General features: G+C 43.3%; 1 protein-coding gene across 8 annotated transcripts in view; it reads right to left on the bottom strand.

The window, feature by feature from the left end:
* The window catches only part of STK11IP (serine/threonine kinase 11 interacting protein), a 227,018-nt gene that overhangs the window by 125,065 nt on the left and 79,145 nt on the right, over positions 1-22,808 (bottom strand). For all 8 annotated transcript variants that reach the window (XM_033945669.1, XM_033945670.1, XM_033945676.1 and 5 more), the window contains 2 exons: positions 15,443-15,532; positions 14,229-14,270 (listed from right to left, as the gene is read on the bottom strand). In XM_033945669.1, the coding sequence (XP_033801560.1) occupies positions 14,229-14,270; positions 15,443-15,532 (132 nt within the window). The remainder of the gene's footprint in view (positions 1-14,228; positions 14,271-15,442; positions 15,533-22,808) is intronic.

Genomic DNA, 22,808 nt, shown 5'->3' on the forward strand with positions numbered 1-22,808 from the left:
TGCTGATTGGTCCGGCGGCACGGCGGGGCGGGGCCGCCCGACCAATCAGCAAGCAAGGCTTTCATCTGTGTACGTGCTGAGCTCACTGCTCAGCATGGCTATTTCCCGCCGTGACACCGGACTTGTAAGCTGCACGCCTGCATCGCCAGAATTTAGGTAGGTTGTTTTCATCCCCGTGGGAGTCCCGTGGGCCAGGGGGCGTCCCCGTGGGAGTCCCGTGGGTCAGGGGGGCATCCCCGTGGGAGTCCCGTGGGCCAGGGGGGAGTCCCGCGGGATCCCCGCGGGACCCCCGCGATCCCCGTTCCCGTGCAGACCTCTAGTCTGTAGTTTCCCGGGTCACCTCTTGATCCCTTTTTTAAGATGGGCATAACGTGGACTATCTTCCAGTCCTCCGGGATTACGCCTGTTTTCAGGGATAGATTGCAAATTTGCTGCAGTAGTTCCGCTATCTCCTCCTTTAGTTCCTTCAGAACCCTTGGATGGATTCCGTCTGGACCCAGGGATTTGTTAGTTTTTAGTTTTTCTAGCTGCCTGCGTACGTCTTCAAGGCTCACTTCCATGGATGTTAATTTTTCTGCTTGATCTCCATTGAAGATTTGCTCAGGTTCTGGTATGTTGGATGTGTTTTCATTTGTAAATACAGACGAAAAGAACATGTTAAGTTTTTCTACTACTTCTTTCTCTTCCTTCATTACTCCCTTCCTATCTCCGTCGTCCAGCGGTCCCACCTCCTCCCTTGCCGGCTGCGTCCCTTTAACATATCTAAAGAATGGTTTGAAATTTCGAGCTTCCCTGGCGAGCCTCTCTTCATACTCTCTTTTGTCTTTTCGAACCACACGGTGACATTCTTTTTGATACTTCCTGTGCTCTTTCCAGTTCACCTCAGTTTTGTCCTTTTTCCATTTCCTGAATGAATTTTTCTTATTGCCTATCGCTTCCTTCATTATTTTAGTTATCCACGCCAGGTCTTTTGTTCGACTCTTTTTGCACCCCTTTCTGAATCTGGGGATATACAAATTTTGTGCCTCGCTCACCGTGTCTTTGAAAAAAGACCAGGCATGTTCTACCATTTGCCAGTTTTTGGAAGTGTTCCAAAGTTTCTTCCTTACCATTTCCCTCATTGCTTCGTAGTTTCCTTTCCTGAAGTTGAAAGTTGTCGCTATAGTTCTCTTTCCTTTCGGTATTCCTACTTCAGCCTTGAACTTGATCATATTATGATTGCTGTTTACCAACGGTCCCACAACTTCCACTTCCTTTGCAGGTCCCCAGGGCCGCCATCAGAAATTTCTGGGCCCCTTACTGAGCAATCCTATTGGGCCCCCCACGCACCCCTTTCCCCCCCCCGACTCCCCCTTCTTCCATGGGACGAATACACACATACTTTTCTCTATCACCGCACTCTTTGACCAAAAGATTTGTAAGCCTGCAACCACGTCAACGTAGGCTCTTTCAGCAGGGCCCTAACCTAACCTAAACTAAACTAATCTATACCTATCTATTCTAAACTAACATATGTCTAGCGCGCACAAACCCCTGCTCTACATGGGAAAAATAACACCAGCTCAATGCTGGCGTTAGCATCTAGCGCGCGTGGCGTACGATAAAGCCACTATCGTAACTTAGTAAAAGGAGCCCTATTTTTATTAGTTAATTATTATTATTATTTTCCAATGCTCAATATGATTTCCTTTTTTAAGGTTTGACACTTGTGCCAGAATATTTTTACTAAATTTAAGAAGTATTTGCCCTCTTTCAAATGGTATAGAAGTTAAAAAAAGGGACAGGCGTTAATGAAGTCATTAGGTTCAATCTAGCCATTTATTTCTGCATGAATTTAAACAACTAAAAAAAAAAGATAAATATAGCTCATCCAGTCATACAAGAAATGGCTCTACAGCAAGGGTGCCCACACTTTTTGGGCTTGCGAGCTACTTTTAAAATGACCAAGTCAAAATGATCTACCAACAATAAAATTTAAAAAAACCCACAAAGCACACTGTATGCAGAGAAAATGTTAATTATCATTTATATTCCGGGGGGTTTCAAAGAGGTCAAGTCAGACAATTCTATGCAATGTCACCTCAGGAACAACTATACAAAAATAGACAAATATACCCCTCCCTTTTTACTAAATCGCAATAGCGGTTTTTAGAGCAGGGCGATGCACTGAATGCCCTTGTGCTGCTCTCGATGCTCATAGGCTCTCTGTGCTAAAAACCGCTATTGCAGATATAAATTCTCTAAACAGACACATTTTGATCACTAAACTGAAAATAAAATCATTTTTCCTACCTTTTTGTCTGGTGATTTCATGAGTCTCTGTTTGCACTTCCTTCTTCTGACTATAAATCCAATATTTTTTTCTTTCTGTCCCTCCCCTTTTCTTTCTGTCTCTCTTTCTCTCTCCCCCTGCCCCCCCCCAAGCCATCGCGCCAATTTCTCCACTTCCCCGATTCTTTCCCTACCCCCTAAGCCACCATGCCGATTTTTCCCTGCTTTCACGAGCCAGGCCAGGAATGTACAAGCGCCGGACTCACAAGACTTCACCTCTGATGTCAATTCTAACGATGGAGAGGAAGTTCCAGGCCAGCCAGGCAGCGATTGGCTGGCCCAGAACTTCCTCTCTGACGTCAGAATTGACGTCGGAAGTGAAGTCTTGTGAGTCCGGCGCTTCTACACGCCTGGCCTGGCTCAGGGAGGCAGGAAGAAAAAGATTGCCAAGGCAACGCGATCGACTCACATTGCCTTTGCGATCTACTGGTTGAACGCGCTCGACCATTTGGGCACCCCTGCTGTTATGGTATCCTGTCCTGACCTGAGGAAAGGGGTTTAGTCCCCAAAAAACTGCCTTATTTCCATTTCCTATTTATAAACTTTAATCAATATATACAATACTACTTGATTCTACGTAAAGCAACAAAACAATTTTTTTTACCTTTTGTCGTTTTTGCTTTAATCATCTTGTCTTCACTCTTCTTTTTAGCCGGCATCTGTCCGTTCTGTCTTCCATATAGCATCAGCCCCTTCCATCCACTGTCCGCCCTCTCCCCTTTCCATATGGCATCTTCCCTCTTTTTATGCTCCTTCAATAAACTGTCTATCCTGTGCCCCTTCTCTTCTCCTTTGTACATGATTGATTTCAGCTCTGCCACCTCTCCATTTTTTTCTCTCTGTCACCACCCCGTCCCCTATGCTCTGGCATCTCTCTCTTCTCCTTTCTTTCCTTAGCACCCCACAGTCTGATATCTTCCCTTCCCTGATTCTCTAGCATCTCACTCCTTTCCTTTTCTTCCATCTCTCCCTCCCCCTCCATGCTCTGACATCTCCTCCTTCCTTTCCCCCTTCCTTTTCCCTTGGTCTGGCATACTTTCCTCCTTCCCTCCATGCCCTGGCATCTCTTCCTCCCTACCTTCCCTCCAACCCCTGGCATCTCGTTTCATTCCCTCCCTCATCTTCTTTCTCCCTCCAGTTGGGTGCAGCAAGTCTCTCCCCCTCTGCTCCCTTTCCTCCTTCTGTCACCCATGACCTGGCATCATGAACTTCTTCAGGCAGCAGCATTCACAATTCGCTGCTGTTGCCAGCTTCGGGCCTTCTTCTCTGTCGGGTCCTGCCTTCATGGAAACAGAAGTAGGCAGGACCCGGCAAAGAGGAAGGCCTGAAGCTGGCAACAGCAGTGAATTGTAAATGCTGATGCTAGCCGAAGAAGTTCATGACGCCAGGTCGAACACCAGGGGCAGACTGCTACTTTCCCCCCCCATGACCCTCCTATCTCTCCCTCCCTCCCATCATGAGACTTCAAACAGCACTGCTCTACTCTAAGCAGGCTGCTTTAGGGCTTTCTCCTGCCGTGATTCCCTCTGGCACGTCACTGATGAGGGAAGGATGGAGAGATAGGAGGGTCGGATCGGGTTGGGGGTTGCCCAGGATGATGATGAGGCTGCTGCTGCTGCCAGCGAATCCAGCAAGGGTGAGGCCCCAAAGCACAGCACTGGCAGGCCCCTCCTGACTATTTCAGGCCCTAGGCCTGTGCCTACTGGGCCTATCCTTTAATCTGGCCCTGCTTCCCCCCCCCCATATGCCCTGACATCTCTCTCTTCCACTCCATGGTATGGTATCTCCTTTCCCTCCCTCCCATGGTCTTTGCATCTCTTTCCTCCTTTTCCTGATCTTCCTTCTCCCTCCTTCCCTCTCTCTCCCCAATTGGTGCAGCAGTATTTCTCTTCCCCCTCCCCCCACTGGATACAGCAGTATCATCAGCATTTCTCTTCCCCCCCAATTGGGTACAGCAGAAGCAGCATTTCTCTTCCCCCTCCCCCCTAATTGGGTGCAGCAGCATTACTCCTCCCATTCCCCCCCCCCCCCGTCTCACACACCCGGCAGATTTGCTACAGACAAAGGCAAATTGCAAGTTTCCCTTGGTCGCTGACCTATCACCCAAAGGGCAGCGACAGAGGGAAGTTTTCAACTTGTTGCTCTTGCTTACTTCGGGCCTTTCTCATTGCCGGGTCCTGCCTTCACGGAAACAGAAAGTAGGCAGGAAATGGCAGCGAGAAAGGCCCGAAGTAAGCAAGAGAAAGTAAGCTTCCCTCCGTGGCTTGCCTATCACCCACATGCTCCGGGGCTCTAATGGTCCGTGCCGGCTTCTCTTCTCTACCACCCCCCCCCCCCCCCACGTAACTTCCAGTTTCGGAGGGTAGCCGGGTTCGAGTCGCTTGCTGGGGGTTTTTTATGTTTAAAGTCCGGCGGGTTTTTCGGCGGCTCTTCAGGCTGCGCATTAAGCAGTGGTGGCAGCAGGATTCGGCAGATGACAGCCGGGCGGGCATCTAAATTTGTTGGGCGTTGCGCCCGGCTGAAAAGCGCTGGGGAGAATGCTGGGGAGCCCGGGCCCCCTGTCAGCTCCGGGCCCCTGAATGCAGGACTGGTAGTACCGCCCTGATGGCGGCCCTGCAGGCCATTTAGGATTAGATCCAGAGTGGCATTTCCTCTCGTCGGTTCTCTAACAAGCTGCTCCATGAAGCAATCTTGTGTAGCCTCCAGGAATTCTGTCTCCCTAGCGCATTTTGAGCTTCCAAGACTCCAGTCTATCCTGGGATATTTGAAGTCTCCCATAATAACCGTGTTACCGCTTTTGTATTCTCGCTTCATCTCGGGTTCCATTTCTTCATCGATATCTCCGGTTTGCCTTTTCCTTCCCGGTATTTTAACCCATAGCGATTCTAGCTTGTTGGTCATCTCTGTTGTGTCCATTCTTGTCGATTGTATGCTTTCTTTTATGTATAGGGCTATTCCACCTCCTTTCTGTCCTGATCTGTCCTCGCGATAGAGCTTGTACACCGGCAGTGCTGTATCCCATTTGTTTTCTTCATTCCACCATGTTTCAGAGACTCCAATGATGTCTATGTCTTCTGCATTGGCCATGGCTTCTAATTCCCCCATTTTGTTTCTTAGGTTCCTTGCATTAGTATATAAGCAATTTAGATCCTGGTATTTTCTTATCTTCATTTCCTTTCCCTGTGCTTCAGTCTTTAGTTTATTCTCTTGTGCTACAATCCTTCTAACCTCCTCTTCTGTGTTAGTCAACTCCTGTAATTTGTCCATTGTTTCTTCCCAACCTTTTTTCCCCTTAGTATCTTCACGGTATACCTTCTTCTGAATTGTCAACGCTTGGTTGACTGTCGGCTTTCCCCTTCTTATTAGTTTAAAGCCTGTTCTATTCCTCTCCCGACATTGTATGTTAGAAGTCTAGTTCCCGCCGCGCTCAGGTGCAGTCCATCTCTCCTGTAGAATTTGCTCTTGCCCCAGAACTTTGTCCAGTTCCTCATGAAGTGGAACCCTTCTTCCTCACACCATCTCTTCAACCACGCATTTATTGATTGTAGTTCCTCCTGCCTTTTCACATCTGCCCTCGGTACCGGTAGGATCTCTGAGAACGCTATCTTCTGAGTCCTCATCTTCAGCTTCCTTCCCAGAATCTTGAACTGTTCTATAAGCGAGCTTCTTCTGTAGTCTCTCCTGCTGACATCATTCGTCCCAATATGGATCAATACTGTGGTGCTTTCCATCTCTGCTCCTTCCAGGATCTTTCCAATTTTGTCCACGATGTCCTTGGTTCTTGCTCCTGGGAGGCAGGTCACCAGTCGATCTTCTCTCCCTCCTGCTATGTGGCTGTCCACTTGGAACTAGCATATGTAAGCAAAGTTCATAAAGAAACTCTAAAGGCAGATATTAGAGGCAACAGTGGAATTCAAGGTGGCCTGGAACAAGCAGAGATGCTGCTTCAGTTAGCATTTGTTTAAATTACTTGTGCGAGATGGAAATCAAAGAAAGAGCTTACAACTTAAGGGCTAGATTTTACTGAAGTGCAGTACCATGTTAGTAAACAGTAGAGAATGGCACGGGGAAAAAATCTGTCCCCGTCTCCGCCCCGTCATCGCGAGCTCGGTCCCCATCTCCACAAAGCATCTGATCTCATCCGCACAAGCCTCAAATAGTTTTATACTGAACTTATTTTATCAAAGTATAAAAAGAAACAATATTACATTACATTACATTACAGATTTCTATTCTGCCATTACCTTTCGGTTCAAAGCGGATTACAAAAAGAGTTATGGAAGAAGGGTTACAACGTTAGATCAGAGAAGGTTTCCAAGAGAGGGAAAAGTAGGATCTGGGGTTAGGGAGGGGATGGTAAGAGGGGGGTTAAGCTTTATCATGGTATTAAGCTTTATTAAAAGATTTCTTGAAGAGTATAGTTTTTATTTCCTTTCTGAACATCTTGTAGTCTGGGGTTGTTGTCAATAGGTTGGAGACTTGGTTGTCTATCTTCGCTGCCTGAGTGGCCAGTAGTCCCTTGTATTGTTTTTTCCGTTTTACTTCTTTGATTGGGGAGTAAGTGAATGGGGTGTGTGTTTTTCTATGCCTGGTAGAAATGGTTTGGATGAGGCGGTCGTTTAGGTAGGTTGGGCTGTCTCCATTTATAGTTTTAAATAGTATACAGTAGAATTTAAATTGTATTCTTTCCTGGATTGGAAGCCAATGAGAATTGATGAATGCCTCAGTAATGTGATCATGTTTTTTCAATGAATAGACGAGTCTCAGAGCTGTATTCTGAATTGTCTGTAGTTGTTTAATCATTATTGCAGGGCAGGGGAGGTAGAGGATGTTGCAATAGTCTAGGATACTTAGGATTAGAGATTGTACTAGGAGTTGAAATTGTGTTTTTCGAAGAATTTTCAGACTTGTCTAAGGTTTCTCATAACTACGAAAGATTTCTGTATTGTTTTGTTAATTTGTGGTTGCATGGTGCAGCCTCTGTCAATAGTCATACCTAGAAGTTTTAGGGTGGTTTGCAAAGGGTAGTTGATAGAGTTGATTTCTAAGTTGGTTATGGTTAGGATTTTGTTATTTTCTAGGAGGATGAATTTAGTTTTGTCTGGGTTGAGTTTCAGTTTGTGGTCTTCCATCCAAGTCGTAACTGTAGCTAGAGTTCTGTGTAGTGTGTCTGACATTAAGAGCATTGGTTGGTCGAAAGGAATGAGGATGGTGATGTCATCAGCATAGCTATAAGAGGATAGGCCTTGTTTGTTCAGGTAAACGCCAAGAGAGGCCGTATATAGGTTGAAGAGAGTAGGGGACAGTGGGGACCCTTGTGGAATGCCGCAGGGGTTGGACCAATGTTTGGATTTTTCTTTGTCTGATTTTACTTTGTATGTTCTGGATTTTAAGAAACCTTCAAACCATGAGTACCGGTATACTTTATCTGAGATGCCTATTGAGTCCAAGATTTGCAGTAGGATGTTATGGTCTACCAGGTCAAATGCCGCCGTCAGGTCCAACTGTATGAGCAACATTTTTTTTCCAATGCTGAGGTGTTGTCTTGCTGTGTCGATAAGGGAGCCTAATAGTGTCTCTGTGCTGAAGTTAGTTCTGAAGCCGGATTGCGTAGGATGGAGTAAGTTATGGTCCTCGAGATAGTTGGTGAGGAATTTGGCTACTAATCCTTCTGTTAGTTTGATATATAGAGGTATTGAGGCTATTGGTCTGTAGTTGGATGAGAGGTCTGTTGGTCCTTTTGGGTCTTTTAAGATTGGGGTGATGATGATTTCGCTGAGGTCATTCGGGAAAATGCCATCTGTGAGCATGGTTTGTATCCAGTGTAGGAGTAAGGTACGGAACTTAGTGCTCGCTGATGACAGGAGATATAGCGGGCAGTGGTTGAGTTCACATGATGCGTGGCTGTACTTATTGTAGAATTTGTTGAATTTGGTCCAATGTATCTTAGGGAATTGGGACCAAGATCTGTCTGCAGCACAAGATTCATTTTCTGTGGGGAGTATTGTGACTTTGAGTAGGTGGGTTGGGTTACTAATGAGAGTAGCTCTGGTGTTTGTAATTTTATTCTTGAAGTGTTCAGCTAGGAGGGAGGCTGAAGGGGAGGAGTTATTGTTAGTGGTCAAATAGGGTATGGTGTGTGTTAGATCTTTTAATATTTGGAATAGTTTTTTGGTGTCTTGGGTTTCCGTGCCTATTAGGTTGGTGTAATGTTTTTTTCTCTTTTCTTTTAATAGAAGTTTGTATTGTTTGTTAATTTTTTCCAGGCGGTTTTCGTGTGATCTTGGTTGGTTTTTCTCCATTTTCTTTCCAGACGTCTACATTGTCTCTTGAGTAGGAGTAATTCTTCGTAGAATCATTGGTCTGATCGTCTGCATGTTCTAGTTTTGGTTCGAAGTGGGGCTTGTTCATCAAGGATGTTGTTGCTCAAATAGCCCCAGTGTGAAATGAAGTCTTTGGGGTTATCTTCTTGGATTGTTTCGTCTACTTTTGACCAGAAAATGGCGGGCTCGATGCGTTTGCGTGATGTGTAGGTTACTATTTTGGATATTGGTTTGGATTTGTTTTTGGTCCAGATGATGTTGAAGGTGTAAGTGTAGTGGTCTGACAGAGGGATGGGGGCCAGGTTCCATTAGACGTTTGAATTTCTGAAGTAGATGTTTGATGGGTCATGAAGGCTGCAATGTCCAGTTGGTGTCCTTTCTCATTAGTAGTTTGTGGGTTTAAAATTTGGAAGGATAGGGCATTGAGGAAAGAAAGTAGATTGTCTACTGGCTTGGATGAATGGTCTTCAAGATGAAGGTTTAGGTCTCCTAGGATAAGATTGTGTGCTGCTGTAAGTGAGTTTTGGTATATGAAGTTTTCAAATTCGATCTAACCATGGCCCAGTTTCCCGGTGTTATATAACAGAACATGCAGTTTAGTGAGTTTTTCAGTGTGGTGGAAGAGATTTGACATGCTAAAAGGTCCATGTAAGGAGTGGAAGTTTTTTCCAATATGTTTAAGGTTAGGGAGTCTTTGAGTAAGATCGCTAATCCACCTCCTCTTTTTTTCTCTCTGCAGGTCACTGTAATTTTGTATCCTTGAGGGCAGACTTCTGTAATTCTTGGGTCTGTGTCCGATGTTAGCCAGGTTTCTGTGAGGAAGAGGCAGTCTAGGTTTTCTTTTTTTATCCAGGTTTTTATAAGTTCTGTTTTTGGACCTAGGGCTCTGACGTTTAAGTAGGCACAGTTAAGGGTGGTGGTTTCTGTTTGGTGGTTGTGAATCGTTTTAGGGTAGATGAGTGAATTTGGGTTATGGTGCGGTTTGGTCTTGGGTTGTGTTGCTCTTCTTATAAATCAGAGTTCTGGCTGCTGAACTAGAGGAAGAAATCTTCTGCTGGCAGGGCTTTGTTTATAAACATTTATCAACACAGCTACAATACTACTTTATGCTAAAGCAAAAAAGAAAATAAATTGAATTTTTTTCTACCTTTCTCGTCTGGTTTCTGCTTTCCTCATCTTCTCGTCATTCTCTTCCTTCCATCCACCGTCTGCCTTCTCTGCCTCTTCCATATGGCATCTGCTCTATTTCTATGCCTCTACCAGAAACTATCCGCCTCTCCCTTCCGTCTCTTCCCCCCCCCCTGGCACTCATCTTCTTCCCTCCATTCCCCCCATGGTCTGGCATCTCTGTCTTCTTCCCTTCCATCTCTCACTCCCTCTCCCAGGTGGATTTTAGCACCTCTTTCCTCCTTTCCTTCCCTCAGATTGGTATTTGTCGCCCCAATCCAGCATGTGCCCTTTTTTCTTTATCCCCTCCTTCTATCCAGTATGTGCTCCCCTCTCTGTCTCCTCCCTACTTCCCTTCAGTGTCTGTTCCACTCTCTTCCCTCCCCACTTCCATCCAGTGTCTGTGCCTCCCTCTCTCTTCACTTCCTTCCAGCGTCTACTTCTCTCTCTCAACTTCCCTTCAGCGTCTGCTCCCCCTCTCTCCTCCCCACTTCTTTCCAGCATCTGTTTCCCTCTCTCTCTCCTATCCACCTCCATGCACCGTCTGCTCCTCCCCCTCCCTCTTTACTTCCTTCCAGTGTGTTTTCCCGTTTCTCTCCTTCCCACTTCCATGCAGTGCTGCTCCCCTCTCTCCTCTCCATTTCCCTTCAACATCTGTTCCTCTCTCGCCTCCCCCTATCTCTCCACTTCCATTCAGTGCTTTTTGCACAGCCTTCCTTCCTCCTGATCGCTGCAGTCTTGGCATCTCCTTCCCTCCCTCCCTCCCTTTCCCTCCGTTTCGCTGGCGATTTTCAGTTTTCTCTCTCCAAGCGGCCCGAGCCTTTTCACAAGTCACATGTGTGGTTGCCCCAAAACTTCTCCTCTGACGCAATTTCCTGTTTCCGCCTGGGCAGCTCGCGCCAAAAAAGTTTCAGGGCAGCCGCCCATACGACTTGTGAAAATGCTCAGGCCGCTTAGAGAGAGAAAACTGAAAATCGCCAGCAAAGGAGAAGGGAGGGAGGGAGAGTTATGAACAAAGGGAAGAGATGCTCGGACTGTGACAATCGGGAGAGCGGGGGCTGCTGGACCTTCTGATCACGAGGGCTGCTGACTGAGAGGGGTGAGAAGTGAGGCAAGGCGCGCAAGATACTTAACTGCGGAGATAAGGCCATTCACTGCTCCACAGGCAGCGAAACTTGATCACTCCATCTCCAACTTGCTGACAACAATGAGCGACTTCAAATCATTTCGAAAAGGAATCAAAATTCTGCTATTCAAAAAATTTATCCAAATATGTTAACTCTTCCCCTTGTCCTTTCCTCTCCCTTGTAAATCCCCCCTCAAAATCTCACCCTCTCTTGTAATTTTTTCTCTCCAAAGTTTCAACCATATATACAGCTCCCTAAATTGCAAATTTCCTGGAAATGTCCAGTTATCTTCTTTGTAATCCTAATTCCTAAACTGTAATTTTCCTGGAAATGTCAAGTTAGCTTCTTTGTAATCTGCCTAGAACTGCAAGGTACGAGCGGAATAGAAGTCACTAATGTAATGTAACGAATGGCCTTTCCCCATACCTGCAATAACCAGTTTTTTTCCTTCCCGTGGTTAGCCATGGGTAACAGTCACTGTGTCATTCTCTAGTGGACAGCAAAGGAGAGCTTGCGGATAGAATATGGGGTGGTGTCTGTTATCCAAATGCAGGCTTTGCTCCCTCCCTCTTACCATCCATAGTGCAGGCAACCTTTCTGCAGTGCTGTGCTACATCTCCTGTTCTCTCAGGTACAGAATTTGGGTTAGGTTTATGGACACAGGCTGTTTACTAGAGAATGACACAGTGAAAAAATTTGTCCCCATCACTGTCCCATCCCGCGACCACTGACCCTGTCCCCGCCCCATCCCTGCAACCACTGTCCCCGCCGCATCCCCGCTTTGTCCCTGTAGCATCTGTACAAGCCTCAGTACTGCAATATTTAGCTTATTCTTTTCTTATAAATCAAAGTTCTGGCTGCTGAACTAGAGAAAGAGATGATCAGCTGGCAGGGCTTTGTTTATAAATTTTTATCAACACAACTAATATACTACTTTATCCTAAAGCAAAAATAAAATAAAATAAATATAATTTTTTTTTTCTACCTTTGTTGTCTGCTTTCCTCATCTCCTCATTCATTTCCTTCCATCCACTTTCTGCCTTCTCTGTCTTTTCCATATGCTCTGTTATGGTGCCTCTCCCTTCCATCTCACCCTCCACCCCCACCCCAATTGGCCTGCCACCCATCTTCTTCCCTCCGCTTCCCCCATAGTCTTGAATCTCTCTCTTCCCCATTTTCCTTCAGCGTCTGTTCGTCTCTAACCCACCTTCCCCAGTTCCCTTCAGCGTCTGTTCCTCCCCGCCCCACCTTCCCCAGTTCCCTTCAGTGTCTGTTCCTCCCCGCCCCACCTTCCCCAGTTCCCTTCAGCATCTGTTCCTCTCTAGCCCACCATCCGCACTTCCCTCCAGCGTCTGTTCCTCCCACCCCACCTTTCCTCCTTTTCTCCCTCCCTGCTCTTTACCTTTGTCACAGGCAATTTCTCTAAATGTGCTTCCTACCAGTAGCCGGAGCATTGAAATTGCATGTGGCTGCAGGAAATGTTGTCTCTGATGCAACTTCTGGTTGCATCACAGATGATTTTTACGACAGCCACACGCGATTTCAATGCTCCGGCTGCTGGTAGGAAGCACATTTAGAGAAATTGCCTGCCGCGAAGGTAAGGAGCAAGGAGGGAGATGCTCAGGCGGCGGTGATTGGGCAGCAGCGATCAGGAGCGAGGGAGATGCTTGGGCGGCAGCTGCTGTCAAAATGGAGGGAGGGAGCGCGCGTTCCCTCCCTTCACTGCGGAAACAAGGCCATTCACTGTTCCACGGGGCGGTGAATGGCCTTCTTCCCATACCTACGGCGACCAATCCTTTTCTCTCCCACGGTTACCCACGGCTACCCACGGCTAACAGCCACCATGTTATTCTCTACTCTTTACCTAAATTCAAAGCTAAACTTAAAGCATACTTTCATTGTAAGGCATGTAGGTCATAGGTGCCTCCCATCATACATGCGAGATACGGGTGCCTCTTCCCAATGGTGTTGGTTTTTTAGATTTACATGTTCTTTGTTTCTTGTGCTGTTCTTTTCTTTCTTTCTTTATTCATTTGTTACAAATTATATAACAAACTCAGGAAAATCCAGAAGCATCATCATAAACATTTACAAAAAAGGAAAATAAAATCATTCAATGATCTAGCCCACATTATCTGGCTGACAGTACCTTTCCTTAGCAACATAAATTTAGTATAAGGAAAACAACTAAGTAGGCAAAATGTGGCATCTACTGCTATACTTTTCTTTAATTATCCTCCCTAGTTGCAAATTAACTAAAATTATAAGTCTAAGTTATTTTTGAACCGGTTTATCTTTCAGAAAACCTTCTAACTGGACTGGATCTAAAAAGACATACTTATCACTTGCATATGAGATAAGGCATTTACAGAGAAAATTTAAGAAGAAGGTTCTGCCCACCGCTAAGGCCTTAGGCCAGTAGTCTCAAACTCGCGGCCCGGGGGCCACATGCGGCCCGCCAAGTACTATTTTGAGGCCCACGGTATGTATATCATAATCACAAAAGTAAAATAAAACAGTTTCTTGATCATATGCCTCTTTACCTATAAATTACAATATTATTATTAAGACTTAGCCAAAAGGAAAGATTTATAAACTATAAAGAGTTTTACCTCATGCAAAATTGTCATTTCTTTAATAAGACATTAACTATTTTGTTCTGAGGCCCTCCAAGTATCTACAAATCTAAAATGTGGCCCTGCAAAGGGTTTGAGTTTGAGACCACTGCCTTAGGCCTAAGTGCTTCCTCTTCATTTGAGTCCGCTTAGAGACGTCAGGGAATATAAGAATTCGTTGGCCACAAAACAGAGCCTGTTTTTTGGTGAAGTATAATTTCAAAATAGTTTGTTTCTCTAACTGTTTTGAAAACTACAAAAAATGTAGCACGTTTTGTAATTGTGTCTTTAGATGATTCTAGAAACTAAGAAAGATCTAAATTATCTGGAGAAACTAGTTTATCAATTGCCCCTTTCGCTACCTCCTCCCTAGAAGCCCTCAGAACATAATAGAGGTTATCAGGTTGAAAATTATCCACTTCAGAATACTGCAAAATCTCCCTCATATACTAGCTCCAGAGGGGAAAGGAAATGCGTAATCGGGAAATTTAGAAAACGAAGATTCCTAACGTTCATATAGTCTTATGGAGCAAAAAATACGGTACCTGATAATTTTTGGGCCTAAATTGTTTCAGTTACAGAGTCCATTGTGCCCAATAGCTAATCCAGCCCTGAATGTTACTACACACACTTCTGATATTGTCTTAGGAAAGCGGCACACTCACCATTAATTCTGACGCAGACAATGGCTCTCCATCCAGAAGGAGCTGGAATTAAATGAGAGGATCTCAGTACATTTATTAACTGTTCACAAGAATAACTAATGGGCAGACTAGATGGACCATTCAGGTCTTCATCTGCCGTCATTTACTATGTTTTTCACCTTCATTACTATACTGTCCAAACACTGCACTGATGCAAGAAACTTTCAAATCACAGACTCTCTCCATTTGCACGTAAGCAATCATGCATCTTTGCAACAGGAGGCATTTCCACTGCTGAAAAATGTGTGCTCACATGGTAACAGTCATTGATAATCCCTTCTAAAGGTGGCAAATGTGCAAGTAGAAAAATAATCCTCTTATTCAAGGGTAAAACATTTGTACAGGGAAAAAAGTCTATCTAGAATAATTTCAAGAAAAACAACTGAGGCAGTAGAAGCCTTTCTGCCCAGGCAATCATGAACATCCCCAAGAAAACATCAACTGGGAAGTAAAGAAGTTACCCACAGACTCAGCTAAATGAGGTACATTTTCCTACCACAAAACAGTCAAATCTTTCCAGACACAAACTGGGTACAGTTTAGCAGATCTCAAAATGCAGCGATCAGACTAATCTTCGGGCTAAAGAAATTTGATCAAGTGACACCCTACTACCGGCAGTTGCATTGGCTACCGATGGAAGCACGCGTAAAGTTTAAGTTCGCCTGCTTCTGCTTTAAAGTACTATACGGACTTGCCCCTAAATATATAACTGATCTTTTCTCCTTCTCAGCCAAGACACAAGAGAAGCTCACATTCCAACTTTGTTTCCCCCACAGTTAGAGGTTGTAAACTAAAAAAACACCATGAACACCTTCTCTCACATCAAGCAGCATTATGGGGTAAAGATCTATAACAATTGCTTTCGCCCGCTACTTATGAGGAATTCAGGAAGTGTCTAAAAACATACCTGTTCCTAAAGTATCTAGACAACTGACCCATTCATCTCTTTCTCCTCAATTATGGTTTTCTTGTCCTATAAATCACTTTCTCCTCAATAATGGTTATCTTGTCCTATTAATCACTCTCTTCTACCTCTCTTATGTCCAATCAATTTGTTCCTTCGTTTAATCTTTTGTAAATTGCATAGAACTTCACAGTATTGCGGTATATAAACTGTTATTATTATTATTATTATGACATCGCCCTGTACTTGCTCCTCTGCAGGTCTTACTCACATGAGGGCATGCTGCCTTTGGAGAGAGGTGATGCACGGTTGCAATGCGGTGATCTCTCTGAAAAAAGAGTGGATTCCCTTCAAGGTGCACCTGAAAGAATGGTCAGGAAAAGTGAGCTATGTAACACCAGACAAGCAAAAAATAAAATAAAATAAATCTACTAGTGAAACTCCCATCCGATTAGCAAGTTCTCCAGTTAAATTCCAGCCTTCTCTCAGTCAACCTGTCTTCAGGGGAAGGAAGGGCATGGAGACTTGTATACTGCCTTTTTATGGCTTTGACATTCAAAGCGGTGGGCAGTGGAGGATTACATGACTTGCTCAGGATCACAAGGAGCAGCACCAGGATTTGATCTCACAACCTCTGGGTGCAGAGGCAGCAGCTCTACCAGTGAGCCATGCGCTTGTAGTTTACTGTGGTGTATTGTGACAGCAGTTTATAATTTAGTTGATACAGATGAATACAGTCCTTTCAGGGCTGGCACCATCTATGCACATCACAAGCCTGGGAACACTGTGACATGAATCTATTTTCAAATATACAAGAGAAGAACCGAAGGTATATCAGTGAATATGGACCAGGCACTTATAAGTATTTACTTACAATTTATTTTAGCTTGCCAACATGTATAACTTGAGCTCAGCGGGTTAGAGAAGAAAGAATCTCAAAGACGTGAAATCTCATAACACAGGTGTGTCAGATATGGCAGTGAAGGCCAGCTCACATGATGTCACACTGAAAGCTCCAAGGAGAAAGGACGGCTTACAGAAAATAGGACAAGTACATTGGATCTCTAAGGAAGAGGCGGAGACAGTAGATGGAATGGTCATAGGTTCTTTCTCTGCCTTCCATTTTCTGTGGTTTCTATGATAGAATGATTTTTCAGGCTTTGGTGTTTCCTTATTGCAGTATAATTTATGCTGGATTGCCCACATCTGCAGAGATGGCATTGAGGTAGCTTCAATATGTCATCACATTACTTCTTTACAACAGCTCCACTGGCTTCCTGTTCTGTTTCGGATGGTTTTGAAGAGGCATTAGCTGCCTTTTGGACTGGTTTCCAATTTCTATGTCCTCTCACTCGGTTCACTCCTTTATTACTGCTCTCATTGGGGAGATGAATAAGACAGAAGGTATGATAGCAGCTCTATCTTTGCTTTTCCTGCATTATGGATTTATGACCCATTACCATTCTGATGGCAGCTGAATTCTATTGGTTTGTGCACGCTTATCAGACAAATAAGAGTTTATGTTTTGTACCAATGATGATTATTAAGTGATGTATTTATTGTTAATTTGTTTGAACATATGTCACACTTATTGTAAGTTTGAAAATGAATAAATAATTTTTTAAAAAAAAGAATATTAGAGTTTACAGTTTATTTAAAATGTGATAAAAATGCTTATAAAATTTTCTAAGCGCTGTACTTAATAAAAAAATTGGGTACAAAGCATACAGAGAAATATACAAAAATACATCCAAGACACACAATGGATAACGACTTACAGGAACAAAAAGAATAGAGGGGAAGAACTATAATGGTATAAAGAAAAGTTCGCATTAAAGGAGAAGACGAAGGGAAGGGGACCTGACTAGATAAAAATTTTAAGAAAATAGAATCGTTAACTGATCAGTTATACAGACATTGATCCACTCTCTAGTAATTTCTTGCATAGACTATTGTAATGCCCTTTATAAAGGCATTACAAAAAAGGAAATTAGATGGCTTCAGATTGTGCAAAACACAGCTATTAAGATCATTTGTGGCGCTAAGAAATACATCATGTCTCACCTCTCCTGTTCAGCGCACATTGGTTACCCGTTGAACATAGAATTAGTTATAAAATCTTACTTTTAACCTTTATAACACGTTTAAATAATCAACCGGAGTTCATTAACAGATTTTTAATTCCTTATAATTCTTTAAAATCGCTTCGTTCAGTTTCACAAAATCTCCTTGTCATCCTTCATTAAAATTAATCAATACGTTGCGTTCCAATATTTTTGCTGTCACTGCCCAATCATTTGCGCAGTGAATCTGAAATAAAACAATTCAAATCAAAATTAAAAACATTTTTGTTCCAGGATGCCTTTGGACAATAACTGTCCTCTTAAAGACAAAAACAAACAAATTTTATCACTTTTTACCCTAACCTATTGTTCTTTCCTTTTTTGTTTTGCTTTTTCTTTCACGATTGTAGTTATTTCCTTTCTTTCCTGTTATTTGAACATAAGAACATATGTCTTACTAAGCCACTTTGGTTTTGTCTAGTATCCCTGATTTTTATCTGTTTTTATGTAAATTTTATATTGTACACCGCTTAGAAACCTGATTATGCAGTTTCAAATTTTTTAATAAACTTGAAACTTGATGATTTTTATTGCAGTGTTTTGTATTAGTTGCAATAGCCTTATTTGTTTCTCAGTAATACCTTTGAATTGTGAATTGCAGTAGTCCAGCATGTAAAGTATTACATATGGGAAGCAGAAACTTGAGGTACAACTATACGATGGGAGGGATATTATTGAAGGAGAGTACACAGGAAAGGGACTTGGGGGTAATGGTGGACACAACAATGAAGCCGATGGCACAGTGTGCAGCGGCCGCCAAGAAAGCGAATAGAATGCTTGGTATAATCAAGAAAGGTATTGCGACCAGAACGAAAGAAGTTATTCTGCCGTTGTATCGGGCGATGGTGCGCCCGCATCTGGAGTACTGCGTCCAATTTTGGTCACCATATCTTAAGAAGGATATGGCGTTACTCGAGAGGGTCCAGAGGAGAGCGACACGTCTGATAAAAGGTATGGAAAACCTTTCATACGCTGAGAGATTGGAGAAATTGGGTCTCTTTTCTCTGGAGAAGAGGAGACTTAGAGGGGATTTGATAGAAACTTACAAGATCATAAAGGGCATAGAGAAAGTAGAGAGAGACAGATTCTTCAAACTTTCAAAAAATAAAAGAACAAGAGGGCACTCGGAAAAGATAGAAGGGGACAGATTCAAAACGAATGCTAGGAAGTTCTTCTTTACCCAACGTGTGGTGGACACCTGGAATGCGCTTCCAGAGGACGTGATAGGGCAGAGTACAGTAATGGGGTTTAAGAAAGGATTAGACAATTACCTACTGGAAAAGGGGATAGAGGGGTATAGATAGAGGATTACTGCACAGGTACTGGACCTGTTGGGCCGCCGCGAGAGCGGACTGCTGGGCACGATGGACCTCTGGTCTGACCCAGCAGAGGCACTGCTTATGTTCTTATGTTCTTATATGATAAGAGAGTGAATAAGAATATTGAATGTCGAAGAATCAAGTACCTTTGCCAAAGATCTGATCATATGTAACTTAAAAAAACGTTTTTTTTTACTACTTGATTGATGTGATCCTGGTACGATAGTTGATGTATACTGATTTTATTGTCATGAACTCTGGACTTTGCAGGCCATAAACAGTTTTCAACAAGATAAATAAGTACATGACCCCCAAAGCCAGGGGTGTCCAATGTCGGTCCTCGAGGGCCGCAATCCAGTCGGGTTTTCAGGATTTCCCCAATGAATATGCATGAGATCTATTAGCATACAATGAAAGCAGTGCATGCAAATAGATCTCATGAATATTCATTGGGGAAATCTTGAAAATCCGACTGGACTGCGGCCCTCGAGGACCGACATTGGACACCCCTGCCCAAAGCAGAAGGTGAACATTAGCTGTACATGTAAGAAACTGAGGCCTTACGCTACACGCCCTGGCTTAGGAGCGAGGTTCATGCCTATCATGGTATGTGTAAAACTAATTCAACAGCTAGGGAGCAAATATATCGAAACTCTCAAATCCTTAATAAAATAGTTCTATGCAAACTAAGGATCACTGTCGGTTAGCAGTTAATGGCAACTCTAGATATAAAGTGGAACCTTAACACTCCAGGAGGTGGCAAGATCAAAAATCAATTTTATACCTCTGTTACTGGAGAGCCAATTATCATTGGTACTGCTGCCATCAGGAGAAAACCCCCCCAAAATACAGCGGAATAAAAAAACCCACCCCCTATGGCAACCTGCATTATTAAAAAATAAATTAACAGCCTGTTATAATCCTTAGTTCAAAAAACTCCTAAAATATACGATGTTCCCAATTTTAAGTCTTTTTCAGGGTAATATATAGAAATAAGACAAAAACCAAAGGAGATAAGGTAATACATTTCTAATTGGATTCACTCAGTATCTTAACTTGGACTAACTCTATGGACCTCTTCTATCCAACTGCGCTAGGAGTTTGTAGTGCAGTGAGTCACGCTGAATAGAGTTCCTGTGAGCGTTGGGAGCAGCGCGGGCCATTCAGCGTGGCTTTCTGCGCTAAAAACTGCTAGCGCAGTTTGATAGAAGAGGCCCTATATATCACATTGAATTTATGAGACGAAAATCCCTCATGTATTCAAAATCCAGATCAATACAACGTTCTTCAGTTTTAACCTCCATATAACTCTCAACCTCAGATTTAACAGTACAGTCTTATTACATCTGCATCTACTGATAAAGGACTATTTGGGATTATTTTGCACAATTTTTGAAAAAAAGACTCATAATTGGGAACGTCATGCTTCTAGGAGTTTTTTGAACTGAGGATTACTGCAGACTGTTAATTATCCGCTATAATAATTCCCTTAGCGCGCATGCGCACTTCAAACCTGGTGGCTCCATGCATCTGTAGCTCCATGGCTGGCAGAGAAACTGTATTGTAAAGCATAGAAGTTGGTAAAGCGTGCGCGTGTGCGCACATTCAATTTGTTGCGAGTGGCGGTTTACTTTACCCAGCAGCGGTTATTCTGTGCCGGTTGCCGTTTCCAACACAACGCATGATAAAAAAAATAATAATAAAAAGGTAGGTGGAAGAAGGGGCACAATAATTGACATCCCCCCTAACATCCCCAATATTCCCCAGACATCCCCCTTACATCTCCACACACACACAGAAGGATTGGGGGCCAAACAGACAGGACATCGTCAGCCTGACAGAAAAGGTGACAGTGAAAGACACACACAGAAGGACAGGGGGCCAGGGAGAGAGATTGAAAAAAAAAACCAAAAAAAAACCTGACAGCTGACAAGGAGAGAGAGACAGACATACAGTGGCCAAGGAGACAGACAGCAAAAAAAGACAGACTGACAGCGGCCAAGGAGAGAGACAGAAAGACAGACAGACAGCGGCCAACAAGAGAGAGAGACAGAGACAAAAAGACAGAAAGACACACTAAACCTTAAGTTTATATACCGCATCATCTCCACGGATGTGGAGCTCGGCACGGTTTACAAGAACTTAAAATATCGGAAGAGAAGAAAAAAAAGGTTTACATGAACTTATATATAGAAGAGAAGAGTAAGGGGGGATAGAATTACATTTTAGTGAAACGCCAGGTTTTCAGTTGCTTGCAGAATAATTGGAGGGAGCCCAGGTTCCGCAGCGGGGTAGTAAGGTCGTTCCAAAGACCTGTGATTCTGAAAAGAAGGGATTTTCCCAGTTTGCCTGCTTAGCAAATACCGTGTAGAGAGGGGAAGGATAGTTTATACCTTTGGGCGGGTCTGGAAGAGTCAGGAATCGAGGAGTTATAAGATAGTGGGATTAAGAGAGGAAGGATGCCGTGAATGATCTTAAAAGCCAGGCAGGAGCATTTGAAATGGATTCTGGAAATCACTGGGAGCCAGTGACGTTGCCAAGTGGTCATGGAGAGACACAGAAAGAAAGACAAACAGACAGACAGCGGCCAACGAGAGAGAGAGACAGAGATAGAAAGACACACAGACAGCGGCCAACGAGAGAGAAAGACAGACAGACACACAGACAGTGGTCATGGAGAGACACAGGAAGAAAGAATGACAGACAGCAGCCAAATAGAGAGAAAGAAAGACAGACAGCAGCCAAGGAGAGAGACAGAAAGAAAGAAAGACATCTATTCTAGCACTCTTTAGTGTAACAGGCTTAAAGACTATTTTTTTTTAAATAATGTAGGCTAACAGAGAAGCGCTGCTAGAGAGACTTTTCCCTAACGCAGGGGGGGGTGGACTGTATCCCGCAAAACGCAGGCTGCGTTGGATGATTGAAAGTAACAAGCAACGGCCTTGGCTATCTTAGAGCAGGAGCTAAGCACTTTAAGCTACAAAAAACTGGAAATGAATTGAAGCAGTTTACAGCACGAATACACTTTTTCCAGATAAGTACAACTTTTTTCTGTCGGTTCTGTGTTCTGAAATGAGCTGTAGGTTTTTTTAGTATTTATTGTAGTATGAATTGAGAGAATTAATTTGGATGAATTTTACCATTAATTAACAGAAGATTAAAAGAATAATGAATTAAAGTAATAAATTAATTAATAGAGTTAAAGGTAGGGAGAACGGGATCAAACCAGTGATGTAAGTAGGAGTCTGTCTCTGAGAAAACCCAGAATGGGTAAAACTCCATGATCTGAGGCTTGCTCCCTGACATAAAATAATACCTTCAGTGTCATTTTGGCTTATATTGGTGGGTTTTTTTTGTTTGATTTAATTAATAATGAGGTTTTCTGTAGCACAACTGTTTTTCTCATATTAGGGGTTTCTTCCAAGGGTAGCAGGATCGGGTCTCCAATAACAGGTATAAAATTGTTTGATATAACAGCTAAAGTGGAGGGCGGCTGCACAATACTAAAAGTCCTAGATTTCAAACATATGGGCTTTAATAAAATGGGAGAGTACCTGAAGAAAGAACTGTTAGGATGGGCAGACATAAGAGAAGTGGGAAAACAGTGGTCTAAGCCGAAAGGAGCAATAAAATGGCTACAGACCTTTATGTGAAGAAAATAAATAAAAACAAGAGAAAAAAGAAACCGATATGGCTCTCTAAACTAGTGGCGGAGAAAATAAGGCAAAAGAGTTGGTGATCCTGAAATATAAAAACCCCCAAGCAGAGGAGTACAGAAAGACTATCAGATGGACTACCAAGTGAAACTGAAAGAAGCCAAGAGAGAGATGTCTGGTGAAAACGCAAGCGGAAGAGCAAATGGCTAAAAATATAAAAAACAGAGACAAAATGTTTTCTGATATATTAGTGAAAGAAGGAAGATGAAAAATGGAATTGCGAAACAAAAAGATGCTATGAACCGATATGTGGAGAGTGATGAGGAAAAAGCAAACGTGCTAAACAAATACTTCTGCTCTGTGTTCACGGAAGAAAATCCCAGAGAAGGACCAAGATTGTCTGATAAAGTTACACGGGAAAATGGAGTAGATTCTGCGCCGTTCATGGAAGAAAGTGTTTATGAACAACTTGAAAAACTGAAGGTAGACAAAGCAATGGGACCGGATGGGATCCATCCCAAATACTGAGGGAGCTCAGA

The sequence above is a fragment of the Geotrypetes seraphini genome, chromosome 5 (assembly GCF_902459505.1).
Source record: "Geotrypetes seraphini chromosome 5, aGeoSer1.1, whole genome shotgun sequence".
NCBI classification, from domain to species: Eukaryota; Metazoa; Chordata; class Amphibia; order Gymnophiona; family Dermophiidae; genus Geotrypetes; species Geotrypetes seraphini.